Source organism: Pipra filicauda, unplaced genomic scaffold (assembly GCF_003945595.2).
Source record: "Pipra filicauda isolate LSUMZ 115617 unplaced genomic scaffold, ASM394559v2 scaffold536_size338551_pilon, whole genome shotgun sequence".
NCBI classification, from domain to species: Eukaryota; Metazoa; Chordata; class Aves; order Passeriformes; family Pipridae; genus Pipra; species Pipra filicauda.
The window spans coordinates 310,621-331,492 of NW_024104683.1; the positions used below are offsets into that span (position 1 = coordinate 310,621).

A 20,872-nucleotide genomic window follows, 5' to 3' on the forward strand; every position below is an offset into this window, starting at 1 on the left:
AAGAGTTATACTGATTTCCATCAGGTAAGGTCTGAAATTTGTGTCTTAATAAACAAAATACATTTATTCTGGCAGTTATGCCTTAGTTTGCATCAAACAGACTTCCAAGTGGGTTAGCTGGTCACCATTTCTGTGATAAAACACTCATGCTCAATGCATATTCTAAGGACAGCATTGAATTTAAATGTACAAAATAGGGATCTAAATAATATAATATAAACAGAGAATTTTAAACCTCCACCAGCAAGGTATTTTAAGGCCAATGGACGCTATGCGCATTGATCTAAATTTTGGGATGTAAATTAGTAAACAATAGTGCAAAAAAAATGAAAGAAATAAGTAAGCTTTTAGACTTTTTCTTAACCAGTTGCTATTTCTTTCTTTCTCTTATCAGCCATCTAGCATGAAATTATTGGTTTTGTACCTTTGAAAAGTTAGAAGATACTTTAAGGAAGGACAATAAATACCATAAAAAATGGATTTCATAGATTAATGGGAAAGCATAGAACCAAGATTTTAATAATAGCTTCTTTCCACAGCCCTGTAGAAGGCTGTGGCAAATGAGTTGTAATTATCAGGATGATTTTTTTTTTTTACAGTTTAAAGATTACATGAAGTGGTGGGATAGAGGCTCTGTCTGAAGGCCTTTGAATTTATAAATTTCTAAGTTAAAGCTGCTGGTTATTAGTAAATAGGAAACCATCCTTTATGAGATCTGGTAGCATAGTTGCTGAAAAGCTATGACTTTAAAAACACTCTATTTTTTTTTAGTTCCTGATTTTGTCTGACATTAAAAAAGACATTTTATATTAAACAAGTAACATCAGCTTATGGGATGGCTGAACTATTTTCTGTATGTTGATATAACCACCCAGAGGGTGGTTGGGCACTGACCAGGCTCCCCAGGGCAGTGGGCACAGCACTAAGGCTGCCAGAGCTCAAGGAGTGTTTGGATGATCCTCTAGGCCACAGGGCGTGACTCTTGGGGATGGGCCTGTGCAGGGCCAGGAGCTGGACTTGATGATCCTCGTGGGTGGGTCCTTTCCAAGTCAGCATATTCTGTGATTCTGTGAAAATAATTTTATGTATTTCCTTCTGAAAGATAAGAGTAAAGTTGGAGGCATAAACATTCTACAGATTCTAGTCCCTCACCAGATTTAATCTGTATTTCAATCTTAATCAGGATTTCAATATCCTTATATCTCATTTTTTTCAAACTATTAAATGCCTGTCACTGCAAGAGCAGAAGGCTCCCGGTTTAAAACTGGATTATGAAGTCAGTAGAATTATATTAATTTATATGAGCTGTTAGCTGCTATTTAACGGAAACACCTAGTAAAAATATCAGGGGGTTTCATATCAGACCTTTGATGTGATACAGGGCCTGGTGTTTGTGGGTTTATTTATTATTTTGCGGGCACTGGTTTGGTTCCATCACATTTCGTTTAACTTCAGGAAGTTTATGTCAAGTTTGCTGTTATGTTTGTGTCACTATATATATAGGTTCTTAACTACTTGTGGTGTGGCAACATCTGTAATGCTTTCATAAAATGTATATTGTTTTTGTGGTATTCTCTGCACATGGTTCTGACCACAGGTTTGTGTTTGTCCCTCATTTGTGTCATATCTGGAGAGCAGGTTTGAGTTTGGAGCTGTGTACCTAAGGCACACGGTGTTTAATAGATTCTTCCTCCGAATCCCTGGAAGGGGGTGACAGAAGGAGAAGCAGCACCTGGATGGTTCCCAAAGACTGTTTGGTGCCTCTAGCTGGCTTTGCCGCCCCCTGTGCAAAAGGACGACTTACATGGGGAATAAGCTTTTATCATATTTGCTGAAAAGAGCAAGATAAAAGGATGCCTGTAAACAGGAAGGCTTCTTTACTTTGCTTTTGGGTATTGCTGTTTCTTCAGTGAGTCTGGGTTTTCAGTATACTTTAAAGATACTGTCAAAATTTTAAGAACTTTGAGTCACTACTGCAATTAAATCAGGTTTTAACAAGGCACTACCTTTGCCCCCTGCTGTTTTGGAATGTCTCAAAACTCCTTTGAGAGAAGCCAGCTAAGATAGGGTAGGCTATGAAGAGAAGTAACTAGTTTATTCTTCTGTAAATGAAGTAATACAAAAGCTACAGGATGGGATTCGTTTATTTTGCAGGCCAGTTAAATCAGTATCACGTTCAAAATTACTTCAGAAAAACTGAGTCATCATTATTTTGATTTTAAGCCTTTTGGCTTTGCAGTTAAGGAACACAACCTTTCTTTTTTCAATTGTGAAGAAGTCATGAGGAACACAGAAAGCTTTTTAAAGGGCTACCCCAAGTGAGAGTTATGAGGCAGGGTTGCAAAGCACAAAGCAATTTTAAGCCTAAGGAATGTGGGAGTGGGATGTTGCAACCAGCACAGCATGCAGCATTACCACACCAATTAGACTTAATAAGTTTAACTGGAGTATTTCACAATGTGAGTCCAACCCAGCCTCTTTTAAAGTTAGCTGAAGTAATTTCCAGGCTAGAAGAGCACATTTCAGTATTGATTTCAGGATGTATGTAGTTGTTTCAGGGTGTATACAGCTGCATCTAAGGTGCATACAAACATCTGAAAAAGATGCTGGATTTTCAGTGATCTGTTACTGGATGGGCACTAAATGCTAAGTGTGAAGAACTGGAGAGTGAGAAGCTTTAGAGATGGTTTCTGTGTGGGCTTCCTGCTTCTGAAAACCAGTTGGGTGGTTTGTGAATGCATCACTTGTAGATGATTGTGGTGTGCAGGCCCTGGGTTTTCATGGAGCTGTGCCTGTCTTGGGATTATTCAACAGTTAAATCTTATGAAAATAAATTACTATTTCATCATCCTTCTAAATTGCATTATATCAACTATGTGACAGAAGGATAAAATCTTCCAGTGACACCTATGGCTTGTCCTCAGTGTCATAACTGGACACGGTAGAGATGCAGTGTATTGCTGTCCCAGTTTAATGAGACTGAAGTGTTTTGCTAAGGAGGATGAGTTATGAGATAGACCAAGTTCCCATCTCTAAGCAACTGTAAAACCGAAATTAAGAGGCTCCAGCTGAGGAAGTATGGAGAAAGAAAAATTAACAGCCTTTTATTAAAGGATATATGTGTATTGGCAGAACAAAAGAACACAAAAAACCCAACCAAACAATAATCCTGTACCCAGAAATCCCCTTCAGAAAGGAAACAGTTCGGGACTTTCTGGGGTTTTGCGCAATTCTAACCACGGCCAGCAGGGGGCGCTGTTGGATCCCTGGAGGGGCAGAGCCCGCAGTGCTCGGGTTGGCCAGCAGGGGGCGCTGTTGGCCCCGGTGTGAGGGAGAAGCCGGCAATGGCGATTCCCCCACACCGAGAAGGGGAAGGGGAAAAGGGGACAAAAGGGAGTTCTTCCCACGAAAACTTATGCTGTCTGCAGCTGGCTGTGGCCGGGATTTCTCCCATTTTTGTCGAGAGGCACAAACCGCTGCCAAACACGGGAGCAGAAGAGGGAAAGGGTGACTTCCTCCCCAAAAAGTTCCTCTGTAGGTGGGTCAGACCTCTCCAATGAAGTCCGAAGAGGTCCAGGCCTGGGGGGCAGAACAGGGCACAGGAAACGAAGGCAAACCAGAACCAGCAAAGAGCTGGGTGACCAAGCCAAGAACAAAACAACCTCGGAGCTTCTCCAACACCCACCTTGCCTGAGTTAAGGCAAAAATGAAGTGTCCCTGTTTCCAAGAAGAGGAGGAAAAAAAACTCTTCACCCCTCCCCACAGCCTTAGAGAGGGCCATCAGCTTGGAATGCAGTCCTGCCAGTTAGTTCTTTTGTCTAGATCAATCACCCAAGGCAAAACCGCCCTCCCTCATTCAACATCTTTCTTTTACAGTGGGGCAGGCGAAAGAAAAATTCCTGCTTGTTTTTTTTAGAACAAGTAAACCTATGACATTATCCACTCCTGATTTTCCTTTCCTGGCTCACTCTGTTCTTGTCTTGTAAAACACTGCCCACCCTGTGGGTCTGGGGTCTAAAAGCTCCATTTAGGTCAGCAAAAAGCTCTCTGGCTGGGACAATTCACTGGTAGATCCTGAAATCTCTTTCCAAGTGCATGAAAAGCCAAAGGAAAAGGTGTTGAGCACACAGGACTTCAAGGTGCTGCAAGCAGAGGTTTCCTGAACTGCAGGGAAATGGCCCTGAGCGTGGCTTTGGGCTGCTGCCCCCCCTGCACACTGTGCTCTCCAGAGCAGTAAAAAGCTTTGCCTCTCTTTACATACGTCCAGGAAAAACACTCCTGCTGGAGAAGTCTTGGATTTTCCTTTGGTGTTAACTGAACTGGCACAGCTCAAAGTGATGCCGTCAAATTCTCCATTTCCAAAATCCGTGTTCGCCGTTGCCGTGGGGTTTTTGCCTGTCCCACAGTCCGGAGGGACCTCTGGCAGCTGCACTGGACAAGGCGGGGCGCTCGGCGGCGCCGGGCGCGGGCGGCAGGTTCGTGGGCGGCGGCAGGCACCGGCGCGGGCAGCCCCGTCACGGCGCCGCGGCGCGCGGCGGGGCGCGAGAGGATCCCGGGCGCTCACGCCGCGCCGCCCCGTTCCGCTCCGCTCCGCTCCGCCCCGCTCGGTCCCGCAGTGCCCTGGAGATGCTGTCGGGGCTGCGCCGCCGCCTTCCCCCCCCGGAAGCGACCCACGGCGGCAGATCCGACGGAGATCGTCCCCGGGGTAATCTGGGCGCGGCGGGGGAGGCGCGGCCGCTCTTCTGCCTCTCCCGCGGCCATCGACGACTGCAGGCCGGGGAAGCGACAGGCAAGTTTCCCGCCTCTGCGGAGAAACTCGCACCTGCGTGCCGCCGCAGGGCCGGGTTCGGATGTGCCCTGGCATTGCACACGCACCACACCCCCCCGCGGGGAGGGTCTGCGCTGCCTCGGGGACCCTGTCTGTGCTGCCGGGAGAGAGAAATCCTTTGGGAAGCTGGGCTGGAAACAGCAACTCTGTGAACTGCTCAGCTTTTCCTAGGCAAGGGCAGGTTTTAGGGAAGAAAGGCCCGGACGCGCGAAAGGCGCCGCGGGTCTCGCCAAGGGGGGGGGGGGCGCGCGGCTGCAGCGCCGCGCGCGGCTGCAGTGCCGCTCCCGGCCGTGTCCGCCAGGCGGCGACTGTGAGGCAGGGCCCGGCGCTCGGGGGCGCTCTCGCAAGCGACGCTTGCCCTGGGAAAGCGGCGGGCTTTGGCCACTGCCGGCCTTCCCCCGCAGTGCCCGGGCTGGCCCAGCGCCTGGCAAAACCTCGTAGGGGAAAGGCAAGCAACACCTGCGGTGGTTCTGCCCTTTCTTTAGCCAGGGACTGGAACACAGACAAAATCAAGGGGCTCTTTGACCTGGGCAGGCTCCCAGCATTTTTCAGCCTTCCTTAGCAGGGCATTCTCACCCTCTGAAAAGCTGAAAGGCTTTAACATCTGGAGACGCGCCTGCAGCTGTGCAAATTAATGTAGTGTCTTTTAGGAAACAAGGGGAAGTTTTCCTGTTGTGAGCCTAAATACCGAGTCTACTCTGCTTTTTCAATCAGGTGATGAAGCTTATGGAAAAAAAGACCAAAGGCCTCGAGGTGAGCACATTCTACCGAGTTCTGCTTTTCTGGGATCAGTTTGGGAAAATCACGTGAAATTCTAAAAAGCTTCTCTCCGTGTTTTCTAGTTGTTTTTTCAGCCTTGGTCTAAGTTTCGTGTAGAAAAGGGCATAGAATTATTAGAACACACAAACTAGACTTTCTCGGGAGAGATGGAAGAAAAGGCTGCTGATTCCAGTTCTACTTTTCTTGTCTTCCCTTCGACCGTCATTTTCTCTCCCCTGCTGTTCAAATAGGCAGCAATTAATTGCTCTGCTGAAGAGTTTGCTGTACTAAGTGTCTGTCAAATTGATGCCTTCAACTCAAGATAGCACCTGCTCCTTAGTTACAAAAAGTTCCTCACAGGAAATTTTCAGGCGTGCCCATAAATCTCCTGGCTGTTTGTTTGGGAGAACAGGGTTTTCTCGTCTGTAACAGAATAGTCGTGGCATTTGCTATGGAATGCTGGTGGCAATCTAGTCAGAAGAGGACCCCGTGCTTCACTAATTTTGCCTTTTTGTTGTTCAGGGTGACTTCTTCCCAGGGATGTTCTTCTTGACCCCCCGGGGCAAACGGAGGTGTCAGCGTCAGGAGCCATCCTAACTGAGGCCCTGGTAGGTCAGTGCTTTTTGTGTGACCGGACGGTGAAGCTGTCTGTGGGAATGACCTGGCTATTGCTCAGTGTAGTCCTAATTAAGGTGTCTTTTACTCCGTGTTCCCAGGCTCCCTGTTTCCCTTCGGTCGCCGTGGGTGTGCCGGACGCCTCTGGCAGGACTAACCCTGTGGCTTTTCTGTCCAACGTGCTGTGCTGTGCTGTGTGTGCCTGCAGGTAGGAAAAGCTGGGAGTGCAGTCCCTCTGCTTTGCTTGCTGTGTCTCTTGGGTAGTGATTTTGGAGGGGAATCCCAGAGCGATTTGGTTTGAAGGGGACCTTCAAAGGCCAGCCTGTCTTCCGTGGGCAGGGACACCTTCCACTGTCTCCGGTTGCTGCGAGTCCCGTCCAGCCCGGCCTGGAACACTTGCAGGGATAGGGCAGGCTCAGCTTCCCTGGGCAGTGTGCTCTAATATCTCTCCACTGGCATCCTGAAAAATGTTGTCAGCGTGTTTTGTTGGACGCCGGTAAGCAGGACCCGGGTGAAGAGGACATTCTCTGAGGTGCTGGGAGAAGGAGGACTCGTGCGGGCACCTCCAGAGACAGCGGGAATGGGAGCGTGCTGCGGAGAAGGAAAATTCCAGGGGGTGGGTGCCGAGAAATTTGTCCTTCCCTCGCCCTGTGCTCTGCACTTAGCAATGGGTCAAGTGCAGAAGTTTCCTGGGGACCCTGGGAAATGATGCCGGGTCTGCTAAGAAAAGTGGGGCCAAAGGAGCAGGACCTGGGTCTGCGAGTGTGGGAGAAACAAGGGATGGGTCATCCTCTACCTCCGGGAGGGAGGGCAGCAGGAAAGGCCACGGACTAAAGCACTGAAGTGCCGTTCCCCAGGGAGCCCCTGCCCAGCACTGGACTTGCTTGTGCACTTGCTGTCCCTTTCCCAGCGGAGCCGAAGCGTCGGGTGCGGGTGCCGGGGGGATGGAGCTGCCAAGGACAAACTGGGAGGGTGTTTGCGAGGGAAGGGGGGAGAAGGAGCTCTTGACGTGCTTTTTTTACTTCTTAATCCCACAGAATTGCCGCGAGAGGAAATACTTCAGAGGGGCTTCCCTCCAGGTAAGCCCTGAATATGCCAGGAGGTTTCAGCCGGGAGGAAAGGAGCTGTGGAAGAAAAGCAGCCTAAAAATAGCCAGCGGGGATCATCAGGTTTTCCAGCCAAGAAGCACAAGGAGAGAGATGAGGGAATCGGGTTCCAATTCCTAATGATTTGGTGGGTGCAGGAATGATTTCTGTGTGTTTTCCAGTCCCTTTTGATTCCTGGGATGATTTTAAAATGATGGCTTTAGCAATCAACTAAATCGGAGATGTTGTTTCTGAGAGGAAATGGTGCCAAATAAATGCAGAGTTTTGGGTCAGTTTTTGGGATGATTTGGGTCAGTTTTTGGGGTCAGTTTGGGGTCATTATTTGGGGTGATTTGGGTCAGTTTTGGGTCAGCTTTTGGGATGATTGGGGTCAGTTTTGGGTCAGCTTTTGGGATGATTGCAGTCAGGTTTTGGGGTCAGTTTTGCCGGACACCTCTCGCAGGACTAACCCTGTGGCTTTTATGTCCAACGTGCTGTGTGCCTGCAGGTAAGAAAAGCTGGGAGCGCAGTCCTTCTGCTTTGATTGCTGTGTCTCTTGGGTAGTGATTTTGGAGGGGAATCCCAGAGCGATTTGGTTTGAAGGGGACCTTCAAAGGCCACCCTGTCTTCCGTGGGCAGGGACACCTTCCACTCATCCCCGACTGGATGCTCCAAGTCCCATCCAGCCTGGCCTGGAACACTTCCAGGAATGGGCTCAGCTTCCCTGTGCAGTGTGCTCTAATATCTCTCCACTGTCATCATGAAAAATTTTGTCAGCACATTTTGTTCGAGGATGGTAAGCAGGACCTGGGTGAAAATGACATTCTGTTAGGTGCAGAGGGAAATAATTCTCCTTTGAAGTCAAATGTATTCAGATTTGCACGAGTCTTGTCTGCCTTATGTTTGAATTGCTTTCTATTGTAGGCAGTTGCTTTAAATTAAACTTTTATTTTGTGTCTCCCCCCCAGTATCTTGTCCAAGACCAAGCTGCCTTTCCTCGTGGGAATGGACTGGCCGGGCTTTGGCAATCTGGCCCCTCAGAAGTCTTAAGTGACCTCTTCCAACGGGGAAGACTGAAGCTTCCTGGTGACTGTGTAAACTGGAAAGAAATGATACAGGTGAATAACATGAATTTAGCATCACAGCCAGGTACAGAATATGTATCATTACAGATGTTCTTTTTGGTTATTCCCCAGTGTGGATCCAGCTACTTCACTGAAGCTGTAAAGGAAGAATGGCACGTGAATAGCAGAAAATGAGTTAGAGATACTGATTAATGGCAATTTCCTAGGAAGGCAAGGGGCTTAAGCATGCTGAAGGCCCTTCTACCTAAAGCTGCCTGTGTTCACCACACCAAAGTCCCACCCCAACCCAAGTGGTGGCCTGTGAGTGCCAAGTCTCAGGAAATTATTTTCCTTTGGTTTTTGTTTTACTGCAAAAGCTAGACCTGAATGAATATACTCCCATCACCTGTCTGTGCCAGCACAGACTGCGATATTCTGTGACTCTGAATTGACAGGTAGAAGGTCCAAGGGCTGAAGGAATGTGGTGTAGTGATTGGGCTCTCTACCCCATCTTGGCTCTGTATTTGCTCAGGATTTGTATGTTCCGCATCCTAAATAGTTGCCTCACTTCTCCAAGGTTACTAAAGGCTATCCGAGGCATGTCTCCTTGCTGCCTCTGAGTGTGCAGACCGGCTCCTCAGGCGAAAGAAAGGCCCTCCGGTTGCTCCTTCCAGGTCTACCCCGTCCCTGGCCGCTGCTGCCATTCCTGGGTGCAGCTGCCTATCCCCGCCGCGCAGCTGAGCGCTGCGGGCCCGCCCCCGCCTCACCGGGTTGGAGCGGGTTCACGGTGTACTGCGTGTAGAGCCTCCGGTGCCGCATCTCCTTGTGCACCCGCTCGCTCAGGAGCCGGTCCAGCTGCACCGCGTCCGGCCGCTCCCGCTGCCCGCCGCGGGCGGCCATGGCCGCGCCGGCCCCGCGTCCCGCTGCCTGGCAACGCCTCACGTGGGGCCCGCGGGGCCGCCCATTGGCCGGCTCGCTTTCCCGCCTCCCATTGGTCGCCGGGTTAAATCCCCCGGGCGCCGATTGGCGGCGGCGCACGCGGCGCGTTCAAACGGCCAGCGGGGCGATGGAGGCGGCGCAGTTGGCTCTGCACGGCGGCCGTGGAGGAGCCGCTGCCGGGGGGCTGCGGCCCGCGCCGCTGCGTCCTGCGGGACGCCACCGTGCTGCTGGGCCGCAACGAGCTGCGCCAGCCCGTGCTGCGGGTGGTGGGCGGCAGCGGCGCGGCCGCGGTGCTGAGCTTCGCGCTGAGCGGGGACGCCGTGCGGCTCTTCACGCGGTTCGCGGGCGAGGGGCGGGCGGCGGTGCGAGTGGGGCCGGGCGGCGCGCAGGTCCTGCTCTCCGACTGCCCCCCGGACGCGCTGCGCCGCTTCCTCCGCCTCCTGCGGCTCAAAGTGGTCGCCGGGTCGCGGGGCCCGGCGCGCCCCCCGCCCCTGCTGGAGCGGCCGCCGGCGTCCTTCGCCGTGATCAGCCCGGTACAGGAGCGGGACCTGCTGCGCAACCCCGGCCCCCGCCACGGCTGCGGGGATGGGCGGGGGGAGTGCCCCGCCGAGGTGAGTCCCGGGGCGAGGGGCGGCCCCGGCCCCGGTACCGGGCCCGGGTTCGGGCGCTGCCCTCACAGCGCACCACTGTCTGTCTGTCCCGCAGGTGCCCCGCGCCGAGAGGCGGCCCCCGGCGCGGCTCTCGGCGGAGCAGGAGGCGGTGCTGGGAGCCGTGCGGAGCGGGAAGAGCATCTTCTTCACCGGCTGCGCAGGTGAGGGCGCCCGGCGGCTCTCGCTGGGGAAAGCCCTCGGGCCTCGCTGTTGACCTGTTGCTTCTCTCTCCTCGAAGGGACTGGGAAGTCCCTCCTGCTGAAGAGGATCGCGGGCTCCCTCCCTCCGAACGTCACCTATGCCACAGCCAGCACGGGAGTGGCCGCTTGCCACATCGGTGGCACCACTCTCCATGCCTTTGCAGGTAATGCCTGCCCGACAGCGAGGGGCTGGGAGCTTTCACTTCCTTCCCAATAAATCAGGAGCTTCCCAAAGCTTTGCTTTCTTCTCCCCTGCCAGGGATCGGCTCTGGGAAGGCACCGCTGGAACAGTGCATTCAGCTGGCGGAGAGGCCGGGGGTGCGCCAGCACTGGCTGGCCTGCCAGCACCTGATCATCGATGAGATCTCAATGGTAGATGGAAAGTTCTTTGACAGGCTGGAGGCAGTGGCAAGGTAAGCAAACGTCAGGTCAAACAACTAACTGAAATGAATTTTCCTAAATTTCCAGGCTACTTCCTTCCTCGGGTTTTGTGAATTGTTACAAGGCAGCTGATGGCATAGGACTGCAAGGAAGCATGGAATCATAGCATCTGGGCAGATCTTTATCATGAGATAGGTTTTGATTGTGTCCCGTCTTCACTCACAGCTGTGGCTGTTCTAGTTGCTCTTTCCATCTCCTGAGCTAAGTGTTATCTATAGAGCTGAGTCCAGAATACAGCTGTTCCCAGAAGTTTTCTCTTGCAGAGGGAAGCAGCTGTAGCATAATAGCCACCAAAGAAAGACTGGTAATGGCATCTGGGTGGGTAAGCAAAGCAAATTTTAATGTCTTACCATTGCTTAATTGTATGAGCTCTTCTGATTCAGCTGAGGATAAACATCTTTTAAATGCAGGTGGTGTATATTTGAATATCCTGACAGATTAACAAGTAACTTCTGAGATCTGAGTATGTCCAGGTTCTGGAGGACATTCAAAACTTCTCTCTTCCATCTCTTTCAGGGCAGTCAGAAAACGGGATGAGCCTTTTGTAGGAATTCAGCTAATCATCTGTGGGGACTTCTTGCAGCTACCTCCAGTTTGCAAGGCTAATGAAGAAACCAAGTTCTGCTTCCAGGTACAAAACTGCCCCTGAACTCATTCTCATACTTCAAGTCTGTCTCTTTCTTAACCAGAGAATGATTTTTGCAGGCAAAAAGCTGGAGGAAATGTATCCACATAAACATGGAGTTGACTGAAGTGCGGCGACAGACTGACAAGACCTTTGTCTCACTCCTGAGTGCAATACGTTTAGGCAGGTGAGGAGAAACTCATCTCTTTGTAATCTCTGCTCCCCACCTATGGAGCAGAAGAAAGAGCAGTTTGTCACTTTTCTGAGCTCTATCAGGTATATGTAGCTGGGGGCAAAAGCTATAACAGCTTTAGTTAACATAGGCAGATTTCATATATCCTGCTCTGGTAAGGAAGGACACTTTCTAGGGTTCCTCCTTGATTTCTGTGAGTTAATTCAATGAATCCTGAGCTGGCAGTGGCCAGGGCCCACACACTGGCACTGTTCTCCAACTTTTATATATCTTTCTCTGTCCTCCTCTCTGGAGGCCTGCAGCTTTCACAGACAGATCCAGCTGTGTGAAGACCTGTTCCTGATCACTTTAAAGAATAACTCCCTTTTCCTGGTTACCAGGTGCACAGAGGAGGTTACCAGGCAGCTGATGCAGACAGCTACTAACAGGTCTGAGCGTGATGGGATCCTGGCTACACGGCTCTGCACCCATAAAGATGATGTCGAAATAACTAATGAGAGACGCTTGCAACAGCTATCAGGTGAACTCCCTGGAGGAAACTGCTGGCTCTGGGGCTGAGCTCTGAGTGGATGCAGTGGGGATACTGTGGTGTCAGGAAGAACTAGTGTTCTGTCATGCACAGCAGCACCAGTCAAAGGTCTGTGTGTTGGAGTTCGGCTGCCTGGGGAAAAACTTCAGGTTTTTTGGTTAAATATTCAGTGTCACTTCTTGGTGTGTAATAGACAGCAAGCTCATTGATTGCTATGAAACAGGGTTGGTCATTTATTGCCTCCACACCTCTGCTTTTTCTTTCTATTGCATCTTATTAAGGGCTTTCTCAATTTTTGCCTCCCTTTCTGGCAATATTTTCTGGATACTTCCTTTAGTGATCTGATGTTGGCAGCAAATGAAACTAGTCATATGCTCAAAATGCTGGCTGCTCAGTTCTTATTTACTGCTGGCCTTTGATTCCTGTGCCTTTTCATGCTCTGCAAATTCTGTTGGGAAGAGAGGCAATAGTGAGCTCTCTGTTGTTAGATGTGACAAGGTTTGTGTGAAGATGTCCTAGCAGCAGAGCAGAATGGATATTAAAAGAGAAATTGCTATTAGAAATAAATGCTGAGCCTCCTGTCATGCTGTGTATAATGTGTTCAACAGCTGCAATTTGTTATGTCTTTCTTTCCTTAACAGGAGAAGTGCACACGTTTGAGGCTTTGGATAGTGACCCAATGCTAGTGAAGTTAATTGATGCTCAGTGTCCTGTGGGTGGTAGAGTTGAGCTGAAGCTTGGAGCTCAGGTAAGTGTGTGTACATACACACGGGATAGAACAGCAGATCAAATGGTATAAGAAAAATGAAGGAATATCAGATAAATATATAGAGTAGATTAATACACAGAATGCAGATTCAATATAGAATGTCTATGCCAGGCCAACAGAAGATTCTATTCCAATCTTTTATATTTTCTCTGCTTGGAATCTTATCGAAACAGAAAATGAGTTTGATTTGAGTGCAGTCCATGTCTTGGGGACAATGATGATTGCTGTGACTTTGACACACTTTTCCAATCAGGTTTAGAAGCTTTCAGTAGCAGAGAGCATAGGCAGCTCATAGCTCTGGATGGAAGCAGCTCAAGTGAAGTGTTCAATGCTGTAAAATAGCTGGGAATCCTAGGAAGGAAAGGCTTTGAAATAATTTCAGTTGGAGATGGTGCTCTCTCCTGCAATAGGCAGGATAGGATGATATGGTCATATCAGCCTGATGTGCTTATGCTTCCTGGAAAGAAGCTTAACTGCAGGTGGCTGAACAGGCTGTAAACCCAGTGCACTGAAGGATTTTTCTTTTTCTCTGTAGGTGATGCTAGCAAAGAATCTGGATGTGTCTCAAGGGCTGGTGAACGGGGCACGAGGCGTTGTTGTAGGATTTGAAAGTGAACAGAAGGGTAAGTGAGCTTCTTGATCTCTTGTTGAAGGAAGAGGGGGAAAAATAACAAAACGATTTTTCATTGATGGCTGATGACTTCTCAACTTTGTTTACTGCCTGGTAAGAATAATTAGAGGGAAAGCAGGGAGGAGATCTCTGCAGGCTTGGGGCTCTCACCAGCTGTTATGTCATGCACTGCATCAGCTGTAGCTATCTATGGGCCTCTTGTGTTTGCTTTTCTGTGTTGTCTAGATGTGGGTGCTCATTTGCATTTCTTGTTTTCTTTTGTTCAAGCAAGTTTTTGTTTGTTTTTTCTCAAAGAATAATGTTCTGCTACCTGCAATGTGTATTTTTCTCTGCATCTCAGCTGATAAATTACCTGACTTTAATTCTCCTGCCTTAAGTAGGTACCAAACATCATTTCAGTGCATGCTATTTACTGTCTGCGGGTTTAGGTTTGGTTTAGGAGGGGGGGAAAAAAGTGTTCTTAGGCTGCTGACTTCCTGGCTTTTGAGTGTCAGGAATACATCTCTGTTTCTCTCCTGCTCCCATTCCTACAGGGCTGCCTAAGGTGAGGTTTCTCTGTGGGGTCACACAGGTCATAAGAATGGAGAAATGGGTCTTCAAAGGACCATCAGGAGTTCACCTGAGTCGTCAACAGCTGCCTTTAAAATTGGCATGGGCCATTTCCATTCACAAGAGTCAGGTGGGTGTCCTTATACAGCTGTCTAAAGACTTGCACACCATCATAAGCCTTATTTCCTGGGTGAGCTTGCATTGCTGGTAAAACAGAAGGGAAAGCTGAAAGGCCCTTGTGGGGGGGGGAACTCCAGAATATGTGTGTTTAGCTGCACCTCTTCTGCTCATGATGCCTGCCTATAGGGTCACAGATGGACTAGATACACTGCTGGAGTTTCCATGGGGTGCTGCCATCTGCTAGTTGGTGTTGGACTATAAAGTAGCATTATTTACCATTGTGGGCTGATGAGAGCAGTGTTTCCTTGAGAGTCATCAGCACTGAGAGACCCTGAGGTTTACAGTATAACTGAGGCAGCTGCCAGAGCCACAGCTCTCGTTGGGCTGAACTCGCTCTTTGGTGGGGTGTGTTTGGTTTTTTTCAATGTAACAGTGTAACTTTCTCAAAGTTCCTTCCCTTCCAGAAGGCTTCATACACTTTGATGAATACTGGTCTTGGAAACCTGTGAGTTTGTTCCCATGCCACTGCTTATTGTTCCTGTGCACTGTTTAAACCAGGGCAGGCTGTAAATTCTGCTGTGCCCAGGACAGCCCTGCCGACAGGCCTAACCCAAACTCTCTGATCTGCCTGAGGACTGCTTGAGAATGGTGACTGCTCTAGTTAACTACTAGGAGTGAAACCAGCAGGATTTCTTTCCCTGCTGTGTTGATTAGATGGGATTTATGGAGTTTCATGCAACAAGAGGTTCTCTGGAGTTAGTGGATTCTACTATCTGCTAGCAATTTACTGACAGTAGGAAACTGCCTTTCCTTTCTGATTCTCATCTTTTAATCAGTTACACAGTAAAACAAAAGACTTCTTTGTTTTTTTCTTTTTTTTTTAATCAAGCCCTTACACCAAGAACGGTACCTTTGACAGACTCACAGGTTAGTGTTGGTACAGCACAGTGTTCTTGTTTGTTTGTTCTGTAACAAAGTTCTCTGTGTCTTTGGCAGGGCATGTCTTTAGACTGTGTGGAAATCTCCCTGTCTCGTGTCTTTGAAAGTGGGTAGGCTTAGGTAGCCCTCTCCCGAGCCCGCAGCCTTGCAGGTCTCCGTGTTCTGGATTTTGACCCAAAAGTAGTGAGAGCTGATCCTTCTGTGCTGCACTTCTGTAGACAGCTGAGGCGTCATCAGCTTTTAACCCAGGTAAAGAAAAACCTCATGCTAGCAAAGCCTGCTTTGTGCTACCAAGATGAGAGATGTTGGCCCTGAGATGCTTCTTTTTCTTCCTAAGCAAGACCATTCAAATTAAAACTTGTAGTGGCAGGAGAGATGAAACTGCAGAGAGAGCATGTGGCAGGGCAGCTCTTGGTGGTAAAATAGCTACAGTAGTTTTGGGATTGTATAAAACTACCTGGCACTGTGGGTGAAAGGATAGGCTGGGATTCTTTGGTCTTCCTCTTGCAGTAAGGAATGAAGGGGAAGTGGGCACAAAAGAAATCTGTTCCTTTTTTTTTTTTTTTTATGTCTTCTTTCTCCCCAAAGGATTCACTACACACCTATTCAGATGCTGATGAGAAGGAGAATGTGAAATGCAGCTGATAATGTTCTCCTGGTTTCTGTGAAGTGTCAGCACAGACAGCTGAGATGCAGTGATCTTGCTATTGAGTATATTTGATAACACAGGTAAAGTCAAAGGAATTTTTTTAGCTGTTTGCTTCATTCAGCTGACTCTGGATATATAGAAGTATCCCCACCTTGTGCCTCTGGAATTTGGAAGGCTTCTGCAGCCCCCTTCTGAGCCCACAGTCCTAAGTAAACACTTCTGTGTCACAGATGCAACTCTAGCAAACAAAATGACTGAACAAGGATGTTCCTGAAGGACTTTCCTATGGTTCTATCCTGCCTGCCTAGTTGCATTTAATGCTCCACATATATAGACTGAAACTTGTGTCCCTTTCTTCAAGTATACCACTGTTGTGAGATGGAAGGTGTCTGGATGGATTGGACCTGTTCACAGGAGCTGCTGACACAAGGGAAAGCAGTGCTAAGTATGTGGAATACACACTTGATTCTTCTGCAAGCAAGGAGCTGGGCTATTACTTTACAGCATGCTTCTTCTGCAAGCAAGGAGCTGGGCTATTACTTTACAGCATGCTGAGGTGTTCCAGATGCTTGACACCAGGAGGCTTTGCAAAACTTCCTCCACAAGCAGAACTGCCAGTTACATATTGCTTGTTATGCTGATATGTAGTGTTTTTATTAGTCTGTTGCATAAGATGTGATTTTTATTTTTTTAACCCTCTGAGATGAACTGGCACTGTTTAAAGACAGGAGGAATTCCTACATCTTATACCTGTAATTATGGAACTACAAGAATTGTGAAGGTCTGTTACTCCATTAGGGAGAAGATGGGTACTGGTGAGAGTTCCTCTTGTTAAAACATGAGGCTTGCTCAAATGAAAGTTGTCCCTGGAAAAAACCTGTCTGACTAATAAGGTGGAAGTTTAGTGTGAAATAGGGAATAATGGCTATGGACATGTGAAGTGAGCTGTAATGTCACCTGTTTCAGCAAAAGCAGAGATAAGCAGAATTAATATACTGTCTTAATTAAGGAAAAGCTTTGGTCTTTGTATTTTAGCACTTTGTTTAAAACTTAAGTGACTTGTATATTTTAAAATGTTTAACATCTTAAAACATGACGTAACATTCAGCTGGAACTCATCTCTTTCAGGGTTATGTCTCTAACAAAACCTCTGCTGTGTGAGTGAGTTGAAGGTCACTTCTTGGCAGCTGCTCTCCTTAAAGCCAGGAAAGGATGTTGATTAGCCAGTGGTTAATATAGCAGAGAACAGTTTTAATTGGATTTCAAAATGCATATTTTAAGTGGGGGTTGAGGTTTTTTTTCTGGGCTTGAAAGGTAGAGTTTTGGAGGGAGTCATAGTAGAAGACAGAAGTGTGACTATTATTCAGAGGGGCTCTTAATGTATCAGCACATTGTTTCTTCAAAGAAGTCTGGTGGGGAGTGGATGAAGTAGCTGGAGCCTGTGGAAGACAAGCCCTTTCCCCCTCACACTGCAAGCTGTAAACTTTTTAAATTATTTTTTTTAAACAACACATCCCAATTCTTTGAGCTGGATGTAAGCTGTTTGTCCACCTTGGGGAGAAACTGAAGATTAACTTCTCCCTGCCCTCACAGCTGGCAAGGAGGGTGCTGGCACACTAAAGCATCATTTCTGGTGCAGATGAGCACTGAGGTGTGATTGTTTGGCCTGCAGCTTCCAGAGCTTCCACTAGAGCTGGGTGAGGGCCCGACTGTTGCAGGCTGTGTCCCCCAGCTGACAGTGCCAGTACCCAGGTGGGGTGCCCATGAGCACGGTGTGCTCAGGTTCAGCCCCCTCCTCCTGTGGTAGGACACAGGGGTTGCAGGTGTGGCAGGCTGGCTCTAGCCTTTCCTTGGACACCTCTTGTTCCCCCAGCTGCTGTGTCCCCATCTTGAAGCACTCTTGCTCTTTCCTCATGCTGCTGTTCTGCAGTGGGTGCCTTGGCACAGAATCTGTGCTGTGCCACTCATGCCTCCTGTATAATTCCAACTGTGCCTCAATGTGCATCCTCCACCTTGGTGTGGGTTGAGTTTTTGCTTTTGTTCACCCCCCATGCCCCTTGTGCAGGTGGCAGAGGCTGTGGGTACCCTGATCATCAGGGCAAGGCTGTCCAGGCAGGCAGGGATGCCCAAGGGGTAGCCTTAAAGCCTGTATGCTTGGTCAGGGGGCTGGGCTGGGTCCAGTTTGCACTCTTTTTAGAGATGGGATGCTGCAGTATGAGGGCTTTGTGTTGCACTGGAGGTTGAGTTGTGGGATCTGAAATGCCCAGAATGTCAGTGGGTTTTACTCCTGGGGTAGACAGCTAGGAAGGATACGCCAGCCGTGTCCAGTCATACACAATACATTGATTTACTGACAGGTTGCATAAGAGTGATGAGATAATGCAGGCTCAAATCCTTTAACATCTCTTAAAAAGTTCCTGTATTGCTGCAATGAAAAGATAATTTAGAGTGTAAGAGTGGTGATTATGCAAATAAACTTCTAATTGTGATTTTAAGAAGCAACTCACTTGACTGTAGTTTTCCTGGATTTAGGGACTGAAATCTTTCCAGTTGTGTGGCAGTTTTTTTGGTGCCAAGCTGAGGTTTGAGATAAAATGCTGAACAGAACTTAAAGCTGGAAAGGCTAATCAATATTTCATGTTAGTATTAAATATACATGAAATATTGTGGTTGCCTTCTCAATGATGGAACTGTGGGAACAGAATAGTGGTGGCTTTTGAAGGGCTGGCAGCTGTTCTGAGGCCAAAAGGGGTCCGTCTGTGTAAATTTTGGATGTTCTTACTTCCAGCTAAAGCAGATGTAGGGAGGGAGGCTGTGTCTGGAGGCTGCTATTTAAATCAGAAAAGAAGCAGTCAGGACAAATCTGAGCTGTCAGGCTCTGTCATGGCTCCCCTTCAGTCAGGGTTGTGATGAGGCCTTTTTTAACAGAATAATACTTCCATATATACATGAGGTAAAAATCTTGTAATACAATAAATATCCCTTCTTCCAAGTTTTCCATAATGTGTTGATTTTTCTTTCAGAGGGACAGTCTGTCGCTAGAACCCAGTATAACAACATGGGATTTTTTTTTTAAGGAACTCTTTATTGTGGTAATTGTACTGCAAGAACAGAGCTCCTTCTCTCTTCATTAGTCAGTAAAATGAAGAAGAATCTGAAGGCTGAGCAGCTTTTTATACAAGGCTGCCACAAAGCCATCCTCAAAATGTCTGGTGCTGCTGTTGCTTTCACCTGCTGAAGCAAGGTGGGCTTAGCAGGCTCGATTCTTGTAAGGACAATTCACATGGCTCGTGGCAGAGCAAGCACCTGTGCCATTCTCCACTTACACAACCTGGAGTTCATGCTTCTCCCCTGCCCCTCCATGGATCTTCTCCACAGGCTGTGGTCCTTCAGGGAGAAGTCTGCTCCACCACGGTCTTGCTGGGGGCTGCAGGGGCACCTGGAGCTCCTCCTCCACCTCTGACCTGGGTGATCGTTTCTCACGCATTGTCCCCCACACTCTGCAGTTTTTCCCCCTCTGTCTGTTGTTACCACCAGTGTCAGTGAGGGGCTCAGCTGTGCCCCGTGGTGGGGTTGTCCTGGAACTGGCTGGAATTCGCTGTGTCGGGCACGGGGCGGCCCCGACCTCTCCTCACAGAGATTCCCAACACATGTGCACAGGCACCTCATACACCAAGTGTGTGAGCATCTTTCAAACTGCCCCACCACCCTTGCCTGCAGCAGTTGGGTGGTTGGATATCCTGGGATACAGAGGAAAGGCTGGAGGTGCTGTGGTAGGTGAGGGGGAATGGCTGGTGATGGAGGAGCTGCCACGGCCATGGGGCACCGGGCAGGAGCTGGCCTGGGGTGCAGCTGGAGCCCAGCTGGTGGGAGAGGCACTCCATGAGGGCACATGGCTGTGCAGCAGGGGCCTGGGTCCCTGTGGAAGAGGAGGCTTCCATTACTGCACTCCCATAAACATGGGGAATTAATATTGTCCTCTGCTTTCACAAACTGAAGAGCAAGAATTTAAGCTTGGTGTTTGCCTTAACTGCAGCTATCATTAAGTGAATTAAACTAAGAGTTAGATACATAATTGGTATTTCTGTTACCACAAAGTACAGCCATTCTCTTTTCAAATACATTAAACAATAAGAAACTGCTTTATACCAGCTAAAGCTTCATAATACATTTATGTGTTATTGGAAGCATAATTCACAAGCAGAGTGTTATTAAAACCTTACCAGCTTCCAGTTTAAATCTTTGTACAGTGATTTAGCGCTCTTCTTGTTTCTTTATGTGACATTTTCACAATAATTAAACATGAATGTGTCCTCAGAGTCTGTACCCACAAGTCCTGTGAGTGCAGGAAAGGCAACAACAGTCCTGTTGATCTCAGATGCTGTAATAAGATTGTGTCCAGGAATTAGATCTTCATATCCAGAGTTGCTCTGAATAGATGAAACAAATACTACTCTTAAGTGATGGAAATAGAGTACATTATAGGTTATGTTATGAATGCTAATAATGTAATTTTTCTCACAGATATGAAAAGTTTCTCATTTTGTATTATGTCACTCTGTGACATGCAATTGTCTTCTACTGTTAAATCTAAGCAGCTCTATTATTAGCCTGAGAAAAGACCTGAATTGCTAGAGATTGCATTTAGATGTGTAAAATCTCTATTTCCCTGCTTCCTGTATAATTATTTTATGCTTGTTTCTATTACAGATTATAAGGATGTTGGATGGAATTTTTTAGCTAAACTACTGACTAGGATATAATGTATGAAATCTGGTTGTAAAAGCAAAATAAGTTAATAAAAAAATCTAAGAGTAAAGTTTTTCACTTATAATTATTGAATAGTGCACTAGCAGAATTTTTAATTTTTTTTTTTTTTTTTAATTTGGTATGGTGTTGATGCAGAGGGCTGTCAGATGTGACAGAGAACCTATGAGAACCCTTCTGGGATGGCAGCTGGGTAGGCACCAGCAGCATCCTAACTGGTACCATGTGCCCATGTGTGGGCAAACAGATCAAGCCTGCAGTGTTCTAAATGTAACTGTAACACTTTTTTTACTAAATTGTTTATTACAGTCCCTTTGCAAGAAGGTAGAGCTATGATAAAGATGCCTCTGACAGAAATTTGACTAAGATTTTTAATTATAATTATTTCTTTTATCACATGGAGTTTGGCATTTTGGGTTTTTTTCTCTTATTTCTCAAAATGTATGTTTTTTGTCACCAAGTAGGGGAATATGTACACAAACCACACTTTTCATCTACTCTCCTCAAGCCACTGGGCTAT

General features: G+C 47.8%; 1 protein-coding gene and 1 long non-coding RNA gene across 3 annotated transcripts; both read left to right on the forward strand.

Annotated features, from left to right (window-relative positions):
* The first annotated feature begins 5,520 nt into the window (after positions 1 to 5,520).
* On the forward strand, positions 5,521 to 6,343 carry LOC120324441. 2 transcript variants are annotated; one of them, XR_005565754.1, is made up of 3 exons: positions 5,521 to 5,581; positions 6,110 to 6,199; positions 6,304 to 6,343. It is a non-coding gene; the product is annotated as an uncharacterized LOC120324441 (long non-coding RNA). The 2 variants fall into 2 exon arrangements; XR_005565753.1 differs by having other exon boundaries at positions 6,110 to 6,195; positions 6,304 to 6,342.
* A 3,015-nt stretch (positions 6,344 to 9,358) lies between these two features.
* LOC113990561 (ATP-dependent DNA helicase PIF1-like) lies at positions 9,359 to 20,404 on the forward strand (the record flags this gene model as incomplete). The annotated part of the gene is given in 13 exon segments (XM_039387156.1): positions 9,359 to 9,901; positions 9,996 to 10,101; positions 10,179 to 10,304; positions 10,400 to 10,553; positions 11,098 to 11,212; positions 11,287 to 11,393; positions 11,780 to 11,919; positions 12,570 to 12,676; positions 13,233 to 13,320; positions 13,862 to 14,007; positions 14,994 to 15,185; positions 15,525 to 15,665; positions 15,816 to 20,404. Coding segments are annotated over 12 exon segments (1,881 nt in total), but the record flags the coding sequence as incomplete, so codon positions are not given.
* Between the last annotated feature and the right edge of the window lie 468 nt (positions 20,405 to 20,872).